Source organism: Nothobranchius furzeri, chromosome 13, assembly GCF_043380555.1.
Source record: "Nothobranchius furzeri strain GRZ-AD chromosome 13, NfurGRZ-RIMD1, whole genome shotgun sequence".
Classification (NCBI taxonomy): domain Eukaryota; kingdom Metazoa; phylum Chordata; class Actinopteri; order Cyprinodontiformes; family Nothobranchiidae; genus Nothobranchius; species Nothobranchius furzeri.
Window position 1 is genome coordinate 49,337,965 of NC_091753.1, and position 22,035 is coordinate 49,359,999.

Genomic DNA, 22,035 nt, shown 5'->3' on the forward strand with positions numbered 1-22,035 from the left:
GGAGGCATTGGGTCCCATTGTTAAAGTCTTTGGTATGACCCGACCGGGATTTGAACCTCGATCTCCCAGTCTCGAGGCGGACACTACCACTGGGCCAATCTATTACAGGTGAAACTCAAAAAATTAGAATGAGGTGCAAATGTTCATTTATTTCAGTAATTCAACTTAGACTGAAAGACCATTTAAAGGCTCTGGAATCATTTCCAGGTGTCATTAGCTGATTAGGGTGTTATTCTTTGAGTTTATGTTTATGTGTTTAGCTGACACTTTTGTCCAAAGCAACTTACAGGTGATATCAAGCAAGTTTTGAGTCTAGAATATTAAATCTTTTCACAATATTCTAATTTTCTGGGATTTTGAAGTTGGCTTTTCAGAAGCTGTAAGCCATAATCATCACAATTATAATAAATAAAGGCTTGAAATATCTGGTTTTGCATGTAATGATTCTATCTAAAAGATTAGCTTCAAGCTTTAAGTTCAATTACTGAAATAAACAAACTTTTGCACCACATTCAAAATTTTTTCTGTTTCACCGGTGGTCATTTCAACACTTTTAGACATATATCAATTCAAAAGTACACAAAATTGACTAGAAAGTCTGTTTTTTATATATTTGAGACTTACTGTACTTAGTTTTCATGCAATGTTTGAATATAAATGACAAAATTTGCACAAATTCTGAAGCAAGGAAGTTTTCTGAGGTAAAAAGGAGTCATAGATCTCAAAGGTTAACACATGTAAGTAAAATGAGGACCATTGAAACCTTCAGCATCCATCCAAGCGCAGATTCAAAAGTATAAAAAATATATAAGAAGAAAATGTTATGAATTATTGAGTTTTTTTAAACCAAATGTTTAAGCTTAATTTATTTATTGGTTTGAGTCACATAAAAACATTTCTAAACCTCTCACTCCCTTCATAACATTCCTTAAACAAAGCTAAATCTGTTATAAATAGCTGTTTACCCCTCAGTTTGAACCATGTTATTTCACGCTGATGCAGATTGGCAGGTCTGGCTTAAGTTCAGACACCAACACTGGAATTTAAACCCAACACATCCAACATAGTCGCATCCTGTGACGTTTATTGCGTCACACTGAAAGCTGAAAATGAGTGTAATGTACCAAGTGGTCAACTTTCCACCATCATATTGACCAAGAAATAACCGTTCATTTGCAGACACGAAAACTGTCTGCCTCCGACTCCCAAAACAAATCTTTACCACAGTTCTCGCTACTACAAGAAGTCAAAACATCTTTCCTCAAGGTCTGAGGCAGGAGCCTGACAACTGCTTTCTCACTCTGAATAAAGTCAAACTCCTGGGAGTTCCTACATGACCATAAAACTTATAAGTTACAATAATCATATGTGTTGAATGAACATGATGTTTAAATCAAATGAAGAATAATCTGTGCTTTAATCACTGATGCTTTAAAATGAATATTGTTCCTACATTGATCCAGTTCAGATCTTATCTACATCAGATCAGTATGTGTTTGATTTAACAAATTAATCAATATCTACACTCATACACATTACAGTAAGATACTTGTTAATGTTAATATTCAGTTCACATGTGTTTTAAAACATTCTCATTCACCACCTTTGTATCTGAAGGAAGGCGTGGCTTCTGAAGGAATGTTATGGTAAAGCCCTCAAACATGTCAAATTGTGATTTGCCAAGATGTACACTGAACAAAAATGTAAACGCAACACCTTTGTTTCTGCTCCAATTTTTCATGAGATGGACTTAAAGATCTAAAATTCATTCCAGATACACAATATTACCATTTCTCTCAAACATTGTTCACAAATCAGTCTAAATGTGTGATAGTGAGCACTTCTGCTTTGCTGAGATGATCCATCCCACCTCACAGGTGTGCCACATCAACATGCTGATCCAACATCATGAGTAGTGCACAGGTGTACCTTACACTGCCCACAATAAAAGGCCACCCTGGAATGTGTGAAACAAAGGTGTTGCATTTATATTTTTGTTGAGTGTATAAGAAATGGTTTCAATAATATAAGAATTACTTCCCGATTAATTCAGTTTCTAGCTGACTCCTGATTTGGCCAAATCGGGGAAGAAGCAATTTTGAAACCATCTTCTCCTTTAACCTCCAGTCAAAGCCTCTCTGCAACACTGCGGCTGATATCAGACAAACACCATTCACTTAGGTCAGACAAACGGCTCTTCTAATAGCCAAACAAACAGACTTAGATGCAAACAAGCATTCCAGGTTCCTGTTGCGACTTGGAGATATCTGAAGACTAGACGGGTCCTATCTGAGCTAATCTATAGGTTCCTGGTACCTCGAGGTCCATGTCCATCCTGACCTCGTGACCGCCTGGATCTGGACGAGGAGCTCTTCAAAAGGGTATCGTAGGGTCAACAGATTGCGTCGGATGACATTTATAAACAATCTTTAGCTCACCAAACAACAGCAAAATTAACCCAGACTTCACAAATTCTCTCAGATACGAAGAACGGTTTTGCTAAAACATCTAGCTTCCATTACAACATTTCACACATCACATTACATCACGTCATACCCATTACATCACATATCATTATTCATATCTTGTCATGTATAATCATTAGTTTAAGGAAAATAAAGAAATTAATTTTATGAACTATGTACCTGACTCCAAATGAATTAATACGAATTGTGTTTTTGGTCCCTGAACAATTAAAAGGGTGTTTCTCAATTTCAAGGTGCCTGGTCTTGTGAGGCGAAGTCTTGCGAGGCCAGGCGTCTTGCTTGCAAGGACACTGTCCTTTCTTAGTCAAAGAAAATGGTTAAATGGAACAGAGTTGCATCACGTGACCGTGGCTTCCACGGCGGTCACGTAACTTCACGTGACACCGGAGACAACGTTATATTTTATGCGTATTAGTTTCAATATAAATATATAACGAGACTTTTACTTTTTAAATTGTGTGTATGTTTATTAAATAAAACGTATAAGTGAGTTACTACCTGCTAGCCACCGAAGCTGCAACTAATAAGCAACTAACCAACAAGAGATAACTTCTTTGGATCTAAAAAAAAAAAACATTTTTAATTAGCTGACTTACTTTTAAACTTGAAAATTTCCCCGAAGTAGCTGCTGGCTTCTGATCCACCGTCCTTTTGAAAATACCGCAGTGTATTCTGGGTAACTGTTGACCAAGGCTAGGCTACAAGACACCTCCCGTGTATCCTCACTCAGCTAGCTAAACGGCTAACAAACGGAGAACACATGCCTCGGAAGAACATGAATATTGGAACACATCTTGGCGATTCCGATGACATATCTCCTAGGCAACCGAGGTGGGGCCAAGACATCAAGGCAAGGTTCCTTGGCATTGAGAAACACCCAAAGTAACTAGAATCTTCTGATTAAACATTCAAAGATCGAGTAGGTTGATTTTTCATATTCATATGGAATTGTCGCATCTTATTGGTCATTTTTAATAAATATGTAGTTTCTCATCACGCTACATCAGCTTTCCGTGGGTTTTGTGTAAAATGACGATTGCAGGCTTGCTGAAATAGTTTTAATTGTTACTCAGTCAGCATGTTTAGGTCACGCTGACAGCCTTAAACTCAGTCAGAAACCACCAACATAACACTTGTTAGTCTGGCTCATGAGTCAGTGTTTGTGGCAGTTAGAAATGTGTATTTGTAGAGAAAAATATATTTTTGTGAAGGGATTCACGTCAACAAAAACCTCACCGAGTGTGATGCAGCAGTGAATAGGATTTTAATGGAGGGACAAGGTCTCGGGCAAAATATCCCGTCAGAATAAAAGGAGGGAAAAAAAACATTTGTGCTGATTGTCCTGAGCTAATGCAGGTTTTGTTATGTTTTGTTTTTGTAAAAGTAACCTGGGACTGACCGTTTATACCTTTATTCCCAAAATAATTCTGAAATTAATAGTTTGCTGCTTATTACTGACGGCACAAATTCACAGGAAGAATATCCATGTGTGGTTTAGAACACAGCTGGACCGCACTAATCCAAATCCCCACGGTACAAAGGATTCTGAAAAGCATCGGCACTTCAGTTCGTCCTTGATGAAACCTTTTCAGTTGCTTGAAAAAAATCTTTTTCATCAGAATGTTGATTTAAAACACACTGATTTCCTCATCATCTAATATTCAGCTTGTCAAATGGGTTAGTTGATTTTCAGAGACTGATAATTTTATCAGCATTATATCCATGTATGTAGGTTCAACACAACTCTTTGAGTCTTAAATAAAAACTACCAACTACAACTGCCGGCTCACATTAAGGAGGATTTATATACTTCTTAAAGAGTAAGTCACCCCCCTACCAAAGTCCTACCAACCCCACACTTCCTGTTTGAAGAGTACACCAAATGGAGGTGTCGCCTGGCGGACGGAGAGAGTGGCTAGTGGCTCGGTGAATGGATGCTGTTTTAAAGCAGTGAATGCAAGATTCTCTCATATAGAATAAAGTAAATATTATATACTAATTAGTATAGTATTCTAGTTTGACGTTAGCAACTTTATTGTAATATGTATTGTCAAAAATATAAAAATATAACAAGTAACAAAGCCAGTAACTTTTTTTAAATCTTAAATGGCTCCTATGGTCCATAAAATCTTTCTCACATTTAGTAATTTTAGTAGTTTTAGTCTAGACATTTTCAGTTCCTTCCAGAATGAGCTGTTTCAGGGTTCTGTCATTTTAAGAAAAAAATAAGCTAGAGTTGGCCATGCCCCCATCCCCCACTCATGCTGCTATAAGCTGAAAAGTCTGATATACAGAAAGAGCTCAGAGTAGAACTGTTGTTCCTCTAACCTGGAGAGATGAGAAGTGGTTCTATGGAAATTTCCCAATTTGTGACATCACAAACAGGGACTTTTTGAAACAACTTGTTTTAGGCCCATAGTTCCTAAAACAAAACACTGACAGAAAATGGATGGATGTTTTTATTTTCAGGTTTAGAGCGTTAGAAGCAGCACTAAAGGGTGCAAAAAGTTTTATGTACAATGTGTTCCCTTTAACATCAAACAAGAACCTTTGGAAGGAAGTTTATTTGCAGTTTATCCTTGTTCAAAATGCCTGCTTTGATCTTTGTTCTTCTTAGACTAGCCATTAGCTTGTCAATCCATGTTGAACTAATCTCTATTTCTTCAAACAAAATTTCTACAAAGAGATATTGACAAGTTATCTAATAATTGTTTATAACTTTCAAAAGAACCTTTATTCAAGACATTTGAACTCTAAAATTAAAAATATACAGCTAATTAAAACCAATGCAACCAATGAAATCCAAACGTGCTCAGAAGCAGTAAAGCGCAAGTGGGCAGAGCCCACGTGTTTGCCACCATGGCGTAGGTTTTCCTGTGACTCTGAGCACTCTATGGTTATTCATCATGGTGCTCCGCCAGGCGGAGGATGACATCTGCTCACTCCCAACGGACCCATGATGATCACTCCCAAACAAAAGGACAGCATATGCTGCTAAATAGCTCACTCAACTCAGATTATCAAGCTTTCACAACTTAAGTTCTAATAGCCGAGTAAAGATTCCCCTGATCTTACAAGTATAGTTCTCTTTTTGGTGATTCAGAAACAAGTCAGAAAAAATACACCTTTTTTATGCACCTACACAGATCTGTGGGGTCTAATAGTCCAGACACTAAACTAAACTCATGTGTTATGCGTTTCTACTGCTGTTGAATTCATGTATCATTTGATTGACGCTCTGTACTCGTAACACTTATATGAATGAATAAAAGCAACTGGAAGAAAAGGCTCAGAGGTTTAGAGTAAAACCTAAAGTATCGGTGTTTGTCGTTTTGGTCATGACTCCTTCAATTAGTAACTTCATATCAACATATTTTACCAATTTCCATTAAACAGGATCTCTCTAGTGCACCAGTTTTAGGAAGATCTATGACCTCGACTCTCTGTAACGAGACACAGGAGATTGGTAAAAAGGTGCTCAAACTGCATATAATTATTACAGTGACTCCCACTCCTCTTTTCTGGAGGATTTAATGCCAGAGAAAATCGTGTTTTGGTCCGCGTGAGGATTTGTTGTCCCAGACTAATCACGCTTGCTACAGTAGCTTAATGAGTGTGAGTTTCTGCAGCATTGATTGGTCTTAGAATGATAACCTTGTGCATCCCTTTCCCAAGCCTGCTCAATTTAGCTTCCATTTCCAGCTTACAAGATCCAATTAAATCCATCACACAGCTGTCGAACCGAGCCTGTTGTCCGACTATGAGCACGGAACAAATGGTTTTACTTCAACAAGTTGTTTTGTGCTTGATAAATATTTGCTTGTGCAAGTTATTGATAGGAGCAAGGGCGAATTGTCCATCAATTTCACTTTTGGCTCTCCTGCCACCTCCGTTGGTCCTCCAGGCTCGTCCTATTTCTGAAAGACTAATGACCTTTCACTGCGCGACAGCCCGGACGGGTGGGAGGCCGATGTAAATCCATGACAAATCAACTGCCTTTGTGCCGAGCACGTTGTATGCAGTCGGTCGAAGGGCTGAGAAAGAGGCTTCTCACGCTGATCTCCACGAGGGTCTGTCTGCAACGGCCTTTAAATTTAGCCCCCTGGCTGGTGGATGAAGTGGCCAGAGAGCAGTGGCAGCCCGGCGCCATAACTCACACACTGCCGCTGCTTTTACCGCCACACTTCAGCCCCCAATTGACTTTTTGACCTATAAATCCTCAATGGGCGAAAAGTCGAAGACTCACAAGGCGGCGGAAATTTGGGGGTTTGTCGGGGTTTTGACACAACACGAGCAGACAGGACTTATGGCTCTCGTTGTTCTTTTAAAAGGCTGTTGGGAAATGATGTCCTTGTGAATCACATTGCAATAAACCGCGGAACGACCGTCAACACCCCAGAGGCAGATTATTCTTCCACACAAGAAGAATTCATTAGGTAAATTGTATCACGTGCATAATCTCTTACACACTTTTCTTTGTTTTATTGCAGAATGCCACCATTTAAAAAAAAAGAAAGAAAAAAATTATGCCAAAGGAACTGTTAAGCAAAAAGAAATAAGGGAGCAAAACGAAAACAAGCAAAAACACCTTCCCCGCTGTCAGGTGGGCAGGCAGATTTAAGCAGGCATGGATAAAAAAATGTTCCTACATTGTTTCGCTTTATGGTTAAATTTGCTCACATCAAATTGATCACTGATACAAATAGTCCCCGAAAATATGGCTTCTCCAAAATACACTCATATTTCAGCCCTCATAACGCTGAGCCCAGAGTCATCCAGCCTGGAAATTGCCCACGGAGAATTTGTGTTCGTCGGGATATAATACGTGCCACATCCTATCCCTGCTTTTGTGAAGACCCTCATCCCTGAATGGCCAATTTCCCCCTCTTCCAGACACTGACATTTCAGCTATCACACTGCCTTCGGTCACAGGGAAAGAAATCCAGCCCACCCCCCCATCTCCAAATACTGTCAGACGAGAATCTGCTCCTGATACCCCCCTACCACCATCAACAGCACCTCTGCTACACACTCCATCCCCAGCGGCAACATTATGCTGTCCTTGATGTTTTATCATTAGTTTGGGAGTGTGTGGTCCCCCACTGCTGCCTTTTGATGGAGTGCAGACAGTAAAGGCATGGAAACAGCCAATTTCCCTTGCTGCAGTTCTCCCACAGCAAGGGGTCGTGCTATCTTCCCTCTGCACCAGAGCCGGGAAAATATTCCCCTGATGAGCCGGGCTGAAAGTTCTCCTTAGTGCTGTTGCATTCCTGAATTGCCCTTCATTTTGTCTCCCTGATTATTTTGTTGGAGGTTAGCGACAGGTGTAATAAGTGCTCTGCGAAGCAGAGAGGATGCTGTTCGGACTCTGCGGTGTTGCAGCGGGAAAATAAAGCCCTTTAATTTACTGGCTGGGTTAATAATTGAGACTCTGGAAAGTCATAATAAATTTTATGTCAATACCAGACACTATTATTCCTTATTTGCTGCTAGATATTTAAAAAAAATGATGCTTATGATAAAATATGTTGTGACAGTGAGATATTAGGAATTTCCATGATTTTGGGGGAATGTTTTGCCCATCACATTACTATTGCTCCATGAAATGTTGGATACTCTCTTTCCCCAGCAGTCAAATCCTAGATGCATTATATAATATATATCTATAATATATAGGTTAGAAATTGTAAGTCGCTTTGGATAAAAGCGTCTCCTAAATGAATAAACATAAATATATTGTAATTTCTATGAGGTTTAATGATTCTGTGGTCAATATAAAATGTGTTTATGGAGTTCTTTGCACTAAGTCACTCTCACATAAAGTGATTTCAGCAGTTTTATTTTGGACATTTTCAGTACCTTCCAGAATGAGCCTTTCTCAGGGCTCTGTCACTGTAAAGGTGTAGACCACTGAAAATACATTTTAAATATTATTTCAGATTATAAGTGGTTACTCTGAGTTTTTCATGCAGGCTGAACATGGAAATGGTCTCCTACACCTACCTCCTGCATTAGCTTCTGATAGAAAATAGACAAGGAAATGGTAGGATTTGAAAAGTCAGACAGATCTACATCATACTGTCACTTAACACTCATGGACTCACCAATTTTAGCTCACAACAGGAAAGACTGTTATTGGTTTAGCATCCAGGAAACAGCAGAACACGTCTAGAAGCTAACCGTTAGCATGAGCAACTCCAGAAAATGGCAAAACTCCTTCAGATTTGTGTTATTTGTGGAGATAAAACATCAATGTTGTAGAGCAAATGAAGTCAGTGGAAGAGTCATGATACTGTTATCCAGTCTGAGGCGAAATGTCCAAATATGAGGAAAGAAGAGCCCACATCCTGCTGTCTGAAGATATTTTCTCTTCCAGCTGAATTCTCCGCGCTGATAATGGTGCTTCAGTTTTTTTCCCTGTGTATGACTTACAAGGCATTCATTCCTACTAGACCACTGCAAATGTATTATTAAACGAGTGTTCAACACCTTTAACCCTTTGATGCATGAATTATGAAATCTTCAGCCATGATTTTTTTAACAATTTTTTTCATTCATCTTTAGGTGTGAATGAAACAAATTTCAACAAATATTTTTTGTAAAATTTTATAATTTACAAATAATTTATTACAGGTCCACCTTAGTGGACCACGTGCATTCTGAACATGAAATATGTTGGCTTGACTTACTGAAGTCCAAATGGAGGGGCTCAAATACAATAAAGTCTTCAACAGCTGTGCTTAATAGCAAAAACAAATAAATAACAATTTTGAGTACCTGTCCACTGTAGTGACCATTATGCACCAAAGGGTTAAGAAAAGAAGCTGAAGCTGGCCAAGTCCACCCACCCCGCTCAGGCTGCTATAAGCTGAGAAACTCCGATATCCGGGAGGGGCTCAGTGTAGTGTTGCAGCGCTTGCCCATGAGATGTGGTTCTAATCTAATTTCCTCATTTGTGACATCACAAGTGGGACTTGTTGCAAAGGCTTGTTTAAGGCACATATTCCTAAAACCAAATACTGTCAGAAAATGGGTGGACGTGTTTTTTCATGTTTAAAGTGTTTATAGAGGCAGTAGAGACCCACATGGCAGCACACAAGGTGAGTTTTGCATAATATGTCCCCTTTAAAAATAAAAAGTAAGTATTCTGAAGCAAACATAGCCAAATGTCTCAATTTTTCTGGATAGATCTACATCCTAAAATGGAATTTTGTTTCCTAAACTTAAACATTGGTTAAAATCACAAATTGTCAAGGTTAAGTGACAGAAAGTACACCTGACAGGAATTAACCTCTAAAAGGAAGGTCAATCATGGTTTATGTTCTACTATTATTTCCTCTCATCTGCAAAGACAATCCGTTGGTGCAATTAAAGGAAACACATGGAGTTTTGTTGGTTTTTTTTTTTTTTTTTTTTGCTGATAAACAATGGAAAATATAACATGCTGTGTTTGAAACATTCTGTCAGTTTTTACCTCAGGTCACTCTTTATGCTTTAACAACCCCCCCCCACCCACCCCCAAAGTCTTTTTAAAAACAAATGTCTGGTACACAGATGAACATTAAAATGTGCAATTTTTTCATCCTGTTCAACTACTGGCTTCTTCTTCAAGAAACCCCCGATTTGTGTATTTCTAGTGAAAGTAAATAAATAAACAGAGCCTGTAAATGTCTTTCAGATTTTAGATCTGTTTCCACCAAGTAAAAGAAGAGATAGTTGATATTTAGTATAAAAGATAATTTTTCGTTTCTAGATGGTGTTTATTTGCTAATATTGTGAAAGGTAAAAAAAAACCTTTAGATTAGGATATGGAATAAATTCCTATTATGTTTATGTTTATTTATTTGACAGACACTTTTATCCAAAGCGACTAACAATTTATAACCTATAGGGCATGTTGTGATCTGTGGGGGAAACCGGAGTACCCGGAGGAAACCCACGCATGCATGGGGAGAACACGCAACTCCACGCAGAAAGGCCGCAGTCGAGATTCGAACCTGCAACCTTCGTGCTGCGAGGCAACAGCGCTAACAACTGCGCCACCATGCAGCATTGCAGTATTAATGATCGGATTGGTCAATATCTATTTATCACACTAGAAAACAAATTACTATTTTTGTCAGTCTTTCATGTACTCCGGTACTTTTAAGTGCGATTTGAGGATATCAGAATATTTTTTGTGATTTTAAAGATTTAAACATGTCAAACATGATTTACCTGTTTTTACAAATAAAAGAGGTTCATTTTAAACTAAATTCTTTAAGCATTTGAGAACAAAAAACTCAAAACAGGCATCAAATATAAATTCTCTGACTTTCTCTGCTTGTTTTAAATATGGCTTTATTTCAGAATAAGCAATAAAAAGAAAATATAAAGAGTTGTTTTATGTCAGTGAAAATTTAAGCATCCTTCAAAGAAAAAGACCAAACAGTAAAACAGACATCATCTATTCTCGAAAAATTTTATTCTTTATACCCTCTGTAGCAATTTATTGCGCAGAGATCGATTAATTTAGTCTACTAAGATATGTGTGTGTTTGGTCTTGACTTTCTCTTCTGGTTCTGGAGCACTTCTTGTGGAGGACTGAAACAAATGTCACAGGCATGGTGTTTAAAGAGACAGTGTAGTTTTTACCATTAATCTCTGGAAATATCAGTCGAAATGTTGTTGAAAATGAATGAAATGAGGCCCAGTTGTTAAAAGACAATGGAGGTTTTGTAACGTTTAGCCATACAAATCAGGTCCAAAATATATGGGGGTGGGTTTAAGTCGCTGGGCGATGACATATTAGATGCAATGTTTCCTTCTACGGGAGCCCGTGAGGACAAAATGCATTTAGTGATTCGTAACAAATGGTTCCAAAACTTTTGCCATTCATTAACGTTGTCGTTTTACACGTTTACCTCTTCACTCGCTGCAAGTGATGAAAGGGAGTCTAATGTTCTTGTCATTTTGCTGGAGGTTGCACTCCCAGGGATTTTTGACCCTAATGGCCATCCATTGGTTAGGGCTCACTTGAATACAATTTTTTTTTTAAATATGCTTGCTTAGTTATGTACTGCCCCCTATCGCCAGGGAAAATACACATTGTCACTTTAAAGAAAATCTACGTTAATTTGCTTATGTCTGAGATTAGAGCATTATGCTCCAGCAGGTGGCGCTGGTGATGCAGCTCTAACAGATTGGTGGTTTCCACCCACATTGCCTCAGCTATATTATCAGCGCAGCTACTACATTAACTAGCCAAAATATGCTCCCTTATATAATGTTTCTATTTTTTTTTTCTTGTTTGGTACACCCATTATTTCTACTTTTATCAGCCATGTATCATATCACCTACAGCAGCAGTTAGCTGCACGTCCGTCTGGCTGCTACTGCGCTGTGTGGCGCTGTTCTTTGTACTGATGCTCTGTCGACCTGTTCTCGTAAGTCTATCGATGAAAAGCTATTTTGAAATATATGTTGCTATCGTTCCATCGCCCAGCCTATACTCTACCCCTGAAAATAATCTTAAATGCAAAGTTGTGGTTTGCTCTTGGCTTTAATTAATGACTAAACATTTACAGGTCACTATAAGTATAAAATATAAAATTTGGGAAGTAAAAATTTCCCTTTTTTTTAAACAAGCTCGACTTTTTTTCACAAACATTTTTTATTTACTTTTCATTGCTTTATACGGTAATTTTCTAAGATATTTGCAATAAAACACAGACAACAACAGTGCACTGTTTAAACAATGCTCTTTAAAATGTTCTCACGTGGAATTTGTTTACACTTCCAAAACTTAAAACAACGCTAAGCCATTATTTTAAGGGCACACAGCTACTGACATGCACTTAACTCACAGTAGACTCAACAGGTGCATGGTTTGCTTTTTATAGTGCAGTTTCTCATCTTCAATGACGTTGTCACTTTCTTTACTCTTGCCTTTATTTCTTATACATGTTCTTTATTTTTTCCCACTCTTTTCATCTAGATGCTCCCACTACTATCCCCACACCCACCACCAACCCAGTCAGCACGCAAGGTACTGTATTCCCCCACTACTGTCCCTCTCAGAGCGCGCATGTGTGTGTGTGTGTGTGTGTGTGTGTTGTGGTGTAATCTATATTGATATACTTGCATATGCCACTAGGGGGCAGTACTTATTGGCTAGGGAGAAATGTGTGGTATGTGAACAGCTCGAGGAGGCTTAAATAAAAGGTGATTGTTGCTCCACATTATCGCTTGAGTGGAGTTTATTCAAGAGCCCAACACAACATGTGTGTGTGTGTGTGTGTGTGTGTGTGTGTGTGTGTGTGTGTGTGTGTGTGTGTGTGTGTGTGTGTGTGTGTGTGTGTGTGTGTGTGTGTGTGTGTGTGTGTGTGTGTGTGTGTGTGTGCGTGTGCGTGTGCATGGGTTCAGGGAGAACTTGCACCTACCGTGAACAGAAGCCATGGCTAGCCGGTTTAAACGAGATAGCTCTGTTGATAATCGCTGCACAGGTGTCAGAGACATCTGACACGACTTTTTTCCGTCCACATGTTTGATCAGAGGAAATTTGGGAGACACTGCTTTGCTGCCGTGTTAGCTTATCACCAATCTGCAGCTATATCTCAACTGGCTCATCCATCATGTTATAATGCCCTTTAGATCTACGAACGCCAGTCAGATTTTGTCAGTGCGAGGCTGCAAAAACATCAATACCCATTTTCTCGCAGACATGCGAATTGAATCAAAGGTAGTTGATTTGCAGCACTTTTAGTATGTCAACCTCTTGGCATCATGCTTTCTTTGATTTACCACTGTTGCAGAAATTCATCTCAATATTAACCACCATATATATATATATATATATATATATATATATATATATTCCTTTTTTTAGGCTAATGGGGATTTTTTTTCAAACGCAGAGTTAAGGCTTGACAGATGGTGAGGCAACCCTGGGAGTTGACATTTGGATATGCCAGAATGTGACATTTTAATACAAAAATATCCTTAAAGAATAGATCAACTTATCAATAGCAGCTATAAAGATACGGCAATTTTGCTCTTTTGTCACGGGCACTCTGCAATTCATAGCCATACAAATCTGGAGCGACCAATAATAAGTTTAAAACTCAAGAGTGCATCAAAAGCTGAAATATTCTAATGAGGCAGCCTTCAGATAACATTCATTTATGCACTCATTTGATCAAATATTTTAGCTGTATGCGTCTGTATTGTGTGTGTTTTCGCTAAAAATAGGACCCCGTTTGTGAGTCTTTCTTCAGAAGCTTCACACTAAACCTGCTCCCTCTTTGCTTCAACCAACAAATCTGCCAAGCTGCACGCCAGTGATCGTGCCGCACGGGTAAAGCCCCCCCGTTCAGCTCTCTGCCTCCTTCTGGGTGTGGCAGAGTCAAACAGGAAGTCTCTTTGCACATCTGTGCATTACTCTGCAGATTTTCATAAGCTCTTTTCTGGTGAGTCACCCCGATGCAGCCGTCTCTTTGTGCCGTACCATTCCAGTAATTTCTTTTAAGAAAGACAGGCCTGAAAGAGGATTTACTGTGATTTATGTGAAACACACTGGGAGGATGTAATTGAGCTTTCTTGCAGTTTGGTACTTCCTAAATACCCTGTCACAGGGCGATTCTAAGCTGGCTTGTGGAAGGTTGTTTAGCATTACTTTAATTAGCATAGCTGCATAGTATAGCATTTGCCTCTTGCCAAACAGTAAGTAAACAGCACAATACCCTACTTAGAGTTTAAGGGAAGGACCACCATCAACACCACTTCATTTTTTAAATTTTTATTAGGAGCCAGAGAGCTGCCGTATTCAAATAAAAGCATCGTTTATGGATGCAAATAAATTCTGCTTGTGATTTTTAGGAGTTTAAATTGATTTGAACTGTACATTTGAAACACAGATTAGCTTTCTCCAGAGGAAAATCCAAATGATGGAGAAGAAATGAAAATTATTTGCATTGTAAGCAGGTATGTGTAAATTTGAACCTTAACAAGTTCATCAGCTGATCAAAGCCCTGAAACAGGACACAAAAGTGTCAAAGAAGGTCTCAGTAGTGAATCGTGCCACAGTTCTTTTTGATCACTTCAAGAATCCCTTCAGGCGTGCTTGATGCAAGTGTCTCCAGTAGGCTGGTACGAATGTTGCTCCATGTTGTGGAGTCTGGATTTGTGTTTTCCTTCCCGTCTATTCTCAAACGTTTTAAACGGGATTTAGATAAAAAAAAGAATGTGAGTTTATTTGAGTTTCAGTCGTCAGCATCAGTGAGGGCCTTTATTTGGGTGAAAGATCTACCTGTGTCCTCACAAGCAGCCTGTTGGATGAGCTGCTGTGGGGGCCGGTGAAGATTTTAGTAAATCACTCAATGGTTATGCTGTTATTTATTAAATTTTTTTATTTATTTATATTTTTTGCATTTTGAGCCTCAAGGATGTTAACATGAGGGCTCTTTGTGTACACACACTAGAAAATACTTTGGCGTGAGGACACCGTTAGACCTCATCTAGGTCAGTGTAGCGTTGATTATTGACTATATTTATTAAAACGATCAATAAGATGGTATAATTCCATATAAATATAAAATAGCAACCTGATTGATCTTTGAATGCTTAATCAGAATATTCTAGTTTTCTTTACTTATTCAAGGACCATAAAAACACTTCATGTTAATTCAGACACAGTCAGGTATATAGTTTATAAAAATGAATTTATTACTTTTCCCTAAACTAATGATTATACATGACTAGATATGAATAATGAAATGTGATGTGATGGATAGGAAGTGATATGAGGTGAGGTGTGAAATGCTGGAATGGAAGCTAGAAGTTTTAGCAAAACCTTTCTTAAGCGTCAGAGAGAATTTGTGAAGTCTGGGTTGTAAAATAATATGGCTGTATGTTTGGGAATCTAGAGATTTGTTTATAAAAACCATCCGACGTAATCTGTGTCGAATCTACGCACCCTTATGTGGAGATGCTCGTGCGATCCAGGGGGTCGAGAGGTCGTGTTGGTCACTGCCGGTGGAGTGGACCTCTCGGTATCAGGAACCCGTAGATTAGCTCCGATAGGACCCGTCTAGTCTGAGATATCGCCAGGTGATGACAGGAAGCTGGAATGCTTGTTTGCGTTTGTCTGTTTGTTCGGCTCTTAGAAGATCCGCTTGTCTGATGTCACGCGTAGCGTTGCAGAGCACCTTTGACCAGAGGTCAAAAGATAGGATGGCTTCAAAATCGCTTCTTCCCCGATTTGGCCGAATCAGGAGTCCGCTGAAAACTGAATTAATCGGGAAGTGAATGTAATCCTTAATAACTATCTTATTACAGTGTGTATGAGTATATTGATAGATTAACTTTTGTTAAATCACACGTATTGATCTGGTGTAGATCTGAAATGGATCATTGCAGGAGCAATATTCATTTTAAACCCATCACTGATGTAAGCGCAGCTTATTCAAACATTTGATTTAAACTTCTTGTTCATTCCACGCATATGATTATTTCAACTTATGAGCTTTAAGGTTATTTATAATTCAAGATGACTTTTACTCAGAGTGAAAATGCAGGAGTCTACATTAGACTTTGGATGAGAATGTTGTGGCTTCTTGTTCGGTAACAAGAACTGGCAGAACTTTCTGGATTTTGAGGCCGGACAGATGGTGGGTTTATGTCTGCAAATGAAAGGTTACTTTCTGGTTGTTTGTTGGTGAAAATTTGACATCAGTATGACCTGCGTATTATATTGTGACAAGCTGGCTCCACTAGTTACACAAGAACACGTAGAACTTCCCAAATTAGCATATTGAAACTTCAATACAATCTCTTTCTTCCAGAAACAGTTCTTCATTTTTGCATAAATGATTGGTTTTACGGGAAAGGGCCAAAAAGTAACGGTGTGATATGTAAGAATGAAGTAAGATTGACATCCTGTGGTCAAATGTGGGTACTGCAGCCCTTTTTTTTAAGCAAAACGTTACTTTCTCACTGCCGTTTCATGAGTTTCCTAGCTTTTACCACTACAGACCAGCACCAGAAGAGTCTAGATGACAAGCAAAGACAAGTCATACACAGTAAGTTGATATGTAGATAAATACATTAACTTATTTGGTGTTGGCACCATTGGGTGTTTTGTGGTAGGAACCATTTACTACACTTATTATGGTAATATTTCTTTGGCATTGGAGGAAGTGTGGTGGTTTGTCATCTTGCTGTTAGCCGACCATTATAGTTCTTCACCTGATTTTAGAGTAAAACAAAATGATGTTGTGGCTTCTTAGGGGTACAAGAAATAACTTCTGGGTTGCTTCTGTTTACTGGTTTTGGTTCTTCAAACAACTCTGGAGCTTTTTGCTCCGTGTCAAATCCCAAATGTTAGCGCTGTAGCATTAGCTCAGCGGAGTCTCTGCAAACTGTCTCAGATTTTAAACGGAAACTACTTCCCTCCTTTGTTTTTTTTTGAAAGGAGGAAAAGTGACAAGCCCCTCAGCCAGCCAAAAATAAAAAAGCCAAATTAGCTTAAAATCTTCATTAGACTGTTTTGTTATTTCACTTATAGAATTCTTACAAATTGTTCCTTTATTGGTGTGGTCCTTTATTTCACATAAAAGTGGTTGGTTAATGCATAAGAAAAATAACTGGTTTACTGGATCAGGACTTATTTTTTTATTATACATATGCACTGCGTCATGGGATGCACTGGACCAGTTCAGTCCACTTTCGTACCATTTAGGTTTATTTTTTTCCGTTAAATAATTAACTTTTATTTGCATGGTTTAGGTGCAGCAGATAAAAGTTCCTAGGTGAGTTTCCACCCGGACGCTATATTGAGTGACGCATGATGGCTGCATGCACCCAATCTCCGTTTAAAAAATGTGATCTGCAAATTCTGATCAACGCCTTTCAGAGCGGATCAAACCGGCTGGCAGTCGATGGAGCCTGTAGAGACGCTGAACGGAGCGTTGCTTCACCCCCTCCCTCCCTTCTCTCATACTGCAGGCACGCAGCGGCAAAAATGTAAACAAACACGTCTGCTGAACTTTTCCCCTGGGACAATTGATGTAAAAATTTCATACTACAACAAAAAATCCAGCATGGAAGAAGCTCATTACTTAATACGAGTTTTAAAGAAGAAACTCTGGGTGGCGTGAGGTGAGTTTTTAAGGCTCACTGCAAAAATAAAAACACGGAGCATCAACAGTCAAACACAACACTTGTCTGTGACACTCATAGCTGTGCAAATAACCTGTGAAATCACTAAAGACGTCGTGCTAGATCAGCAGCCTGTGATGACACCTGGTTCTGCTCACTATAGGAGCCACTTAAGATATTAAATAAATAAATGTAATAGTAACTGAACCGAACCGAATACGATTTTAGCGAACCGTTACACCCCTAGTTCACTGTAATATAAACATTAATATTTTGATCAAATTAAAACAGTCATGATAATTAAAACTAATTTGTGGAAAACCAGATTCCAATAACTAGATACCAATTACCTTCATATTCTGGATTTGGACCCTGGACTGCTATGCTGATTTCCTGTCTTCAGTTTCCGTCCGATGGTGTCCCATGTTGGATCTGTCGGTCCTAATCTGTTGGATTCAGGAAGCGTGGACAACAGGGAGACAAAGTCCCGACAAAAGCAGGTGACAGTGTTGTAAACGGTTGTCTAAAACTGCAGTCCAGTGATTCAACATTTAACTGGTGGCTAAATTTTGGCTGAACACCTACATGTTTGACAGTGGAAGTGCTGTACGGCTACTATAAAGGTACAAAAGTGTACGATGAATTATAATACATAATACAATTTTGCTTTTATTCAGAAACACTCAGAGATCATTGTTACACAATTAAAAGCATATTCTCCGCAGAAGCTCCAGTGAAAATTTGGAGAACAAATTAGCTGAAAACTGTAAAGGATGGGTAGTTTACGTCTTACTTATGAACCATAAAAAGTGAGATTCCATAGAAATATGAACTATCAGTCTGATGGATCTTTCACTATTTTAACCAGAAGATCTGAACTTTTTATTGCAGAGATTAAGTGACACTTCATAATAACTCCAAGGAAAGAGAGAGTCATGTTTAAAATAGTTAAGAAATTTATTTCTACATAATTTAAACAAGACTAACTTTAAAGATTGGTTTATGCTTGACGCGTCCGCACGGCTCCGCGCAGCGAAATTGCGTCATTTTAACAACCACGCCCCTCCACCGCGCCTCCGCATGGCCCAAAATTTCCGCAACGCGCACCTAGGAAAATTTCTAACCACGCGGACGGTCGGACGCGGAGAAACATGGCGGACCGGCAAGAACTAGTATGGCAGAGGTTCGTAAATACAGACATTTGTATGATTCAGCTCTCAAAGATCACCGTGATAAACATGTTGTTAATAATTCTTGGAGAGAAATAGCTCGCACTGTCAGAAAAGACGAGGATGCTGTTAAAAAATGCTGGAATGCCATTTTGTAAACAACAGTAATTTTTACTTCTACTATGGTGTAGTGTTGGATGCATGCCGTAGAGCTCCATGCTGCCCCCTACAGTTTGGGAGAATATTGGCTCACCGCAGAGACAAGCCGCATGAACCATAAACGCTGCAAGATGTGAAGCGCGTTCCATCCGCGAGCCGCATCACCACGCGGAAAGTAAATGCGTCAAGCATAAACCAAGCTTAACACTCTGTGTACTGATAGACTAAGGTGGAGTGAGACATGATATGATGGTGGTGTGTGTGGAATGTTATTATCAGAACCAGCGGATTCGGAGGAGTTACCGGTAGTTCTGAGTGGGAGTGAATGTTTCACTCTAAACTTTAGTAGGAGCTTTATAACACACGTGAAACGCCATCTGTCGGTCTCTGTACCCAGGGGAAGCCTCCGATTAGATCCAGAATGTTGAGGTCCTCGTGGACCATCCTTGGAACCGAAGCCGGTAGAAAAGCAGCGGTGCCGACCAAACTAGTCTTGGAATGCTTCCAGGTCATGACAGGTTATCACTGACGTCTCCGAGACCCTGGAGGGGTCGTGAGGTTCAGCTTTTATTCTGAAGGAACCGTTGCGGTCTGGTGTAATTTGCAACAGATTTTATCCAGCTTGTCGAGGTTCTTTTGGCTGAAGAGGAATCTGGATGGCCTGTCCGAGACTCCTCTAGAATGCTTTGAACTAAAGAAAAGTTGGCGTGGGTTAGTTTTTATAATTAATAATAATAATAATAATAATAATGCTTTGAACTTATATAGCACTTTTCTAGACACTCAAAGATGCTTTCCACACTCACATTCACACACTGCCAGTGATGGTAAGCTACTTGTAGCCACAGCCGCCCTGGGGAGGTCTGACAGAGGCGAGGCTGCCATTTGGCGCTGTCAGCCCCTCTGACCACCACTGACACAGGGAAGTTGGGTGAAGTGTCCTGCCCAAGGACACAACAGCAGGATACCCCTGGCGGGAGCTGGAATCGTACCCATGACCCTCCGATCATGAGGCAACCCGCTCTACCACCTGAGCTACTGCTGCCCCATTTGTCATATTTTGGTTTACTGGCGAATCAGAATTTGACATGCAAAAGAGGGTTTATACAAACACCACAGAAAACCACGCCTCAAAGACAAAAGGAAACGTGTCATGTGACTTTTAATATTACGTGTCTTTAGTGTCTAGTGCAAATGTCCAAGATTATAATAACTTGTAAACTACTACTGATCACAGATTATAATATCAATTAATAACATTGTCATTTCACAGATCGATTGAACATTGGGCTCACATTATTATTGGTAATAACAAAGTTGTTGATTATGTTTTTGTCAAAAGAGAGTTCTTCCCTTCAACTTAAGACAAACTACCAGAGTCCCAAAACGAAAAACACCCCTTGCAGTCACGGACAACAAAAGACGTTTGGACATAAAAAAAACAGCGACTGGTGTTTAGCTCGATCTTGTTTTGTCGGGCATCGGGGGTTTCCAGTTCCAGCAAAACACTCGAGGGGAGGGGTGAGTGTTCTGTGACCGTGTTTGCATTCAAAACCTAGCTTGTCCTGTAGATTTGCCACAAAAACTTTCATTAATTAAATTTTGTATGCCTTTAGAGATAATGTCTCAATGTATCGTTTAACTGTTGTTTGTCCTCCATGTTGTTCATGATCAGAAAGTCTCACAGTATATTACAACATCAGGTTGTTCAGTTGTGTGTGTGTGTGTGTGTGTGTGTGTGTGTGTGTGTGTGTGTGTGTGTGTGTGTGTGTGTGTGTGTGTGTGTGTGTGTGTGTGTAGTCCACCGATTTCAGAAGAACGTTCTTTTTATGTGTTTGAAAGTTTTCAGGCCCTTCTTCCTCTTTACATATTTTTTTTTATTTTTTACATAAAAGCTGAGATATGAGTTGATGTCTTGAATCAACACAAAGTTGAAGAACACATCTCTAACATTTTCCCCTCTGATAAAAATACCAGACATATTTCACCATTTACAGAAGTATTTTCTCGTTTAAAATTCTATTTTTGCATGAGTTAAGTTCATCATTCTTCCCAGGAGAGTCAGTAGATACTTACAGCTGAAATCAGAACAGTAGGTCACCAGTTCTTCGTCGGAGGTTGCAGTTTTTCGGGGCAGAAAGAGGAATTTAACCAGAAATATTTAGCTCTAAAGGAACACGGACGCTTAAGCTCCTCAGATGCTCATAGATGATCCAAAGCAGGAACATCATATCCAAGGTAAGCCTCCAGTAAACCCACAATGTTGAGCAGAGCTAACAGGAAAACATGAAACAAGGAATTATGTTGTAGACTTGATTCAGAACACACATGTCCCTGCAGATCAGGTGACTGCAGGAACTCTGCTGATTCATCTTAAGACGACAGAAGTAAATTCTCATCCTGCTTTCCAGAATCACATATTTGTTCCTCTCATTTTCCTCCTGAAGGCTCAGAAAATTGTTCATAAGTCTGGAGTTGATAAAAATATTGATGCACGTTTTCCCCCCTTCAGCACTCAAAGCAATAACTCGGGATAGCCGCTGAAAGAGCTTTTTTGCACTTTGACGCGTTTTTAAGTGCACACGAGCCCCCCTGCCTTATTATTTGAAGGTGCCGAGGCCCTTATACTTGCAGGCTCTTATCTGGGCCATGAATGGATAAAAATCTACTTCACAACAAAAAGCATATAAGAATAAAACACCAGAGTTTTGGAATCATCTTCTGTTTTGTTGTTCTAATGCTGTTGCTGCATAATAACCAAATTTGGGGTAAATTCTTGTCTGTCATCTTTTATTAATGCATGTCCCATTAAAAAATGATGCTAAAACGATTTTGCAGTGCAATTAAACTCAGTTAAAAGGAGACCTGGAGTTAGCAAAGCTGGGGTTTATAGAAAGCACTAAGCTGGATTTAACTACCATAAAGAGCTTTGCAAGCAAATAAAGACAAATCTAGCGTGAGTGTGGTTTCTGGACTGCACCTTACAGACCGGAGAGCAGAACTCACAGTTAGAGAGGTGTTGATGCTTCTGCCACGAGGGACGTTTGACTCTCTGAGTTTCACATAAACAGATAAATACAACATTA

General features: G+C 39.3%; 1 protein-coding gene across 3 annotated transcripts in view; it reads left to right on the plus strand.

Annotated features, from left to right (window-relative positions):
* Positions 1–22,035, plus strand: part of cadm1b (cell adhesion molecule 1b) — a 274,258-nt gene that overhangs the window by 229,796 nt on the left and 22,427 nt on the right. For 2 of the 3 annotated variants that reach the window (XM_054742548.2, XM_054742549.2), the window contains one exon: positions 12,463–12,513. The exons of the other annotated variant lie outside the window; for it this stretch is intronic. In XM_054742548.2, coding sequence (XP_054598523.1) covers positions 12,463–12,513 — 51 coding nt within the window. The remainder of the gene's footprint in view (positions 1–12,462; positions 12,514–22,035) is intronic. 3 annotated transcript variants of the gene reach the window in all.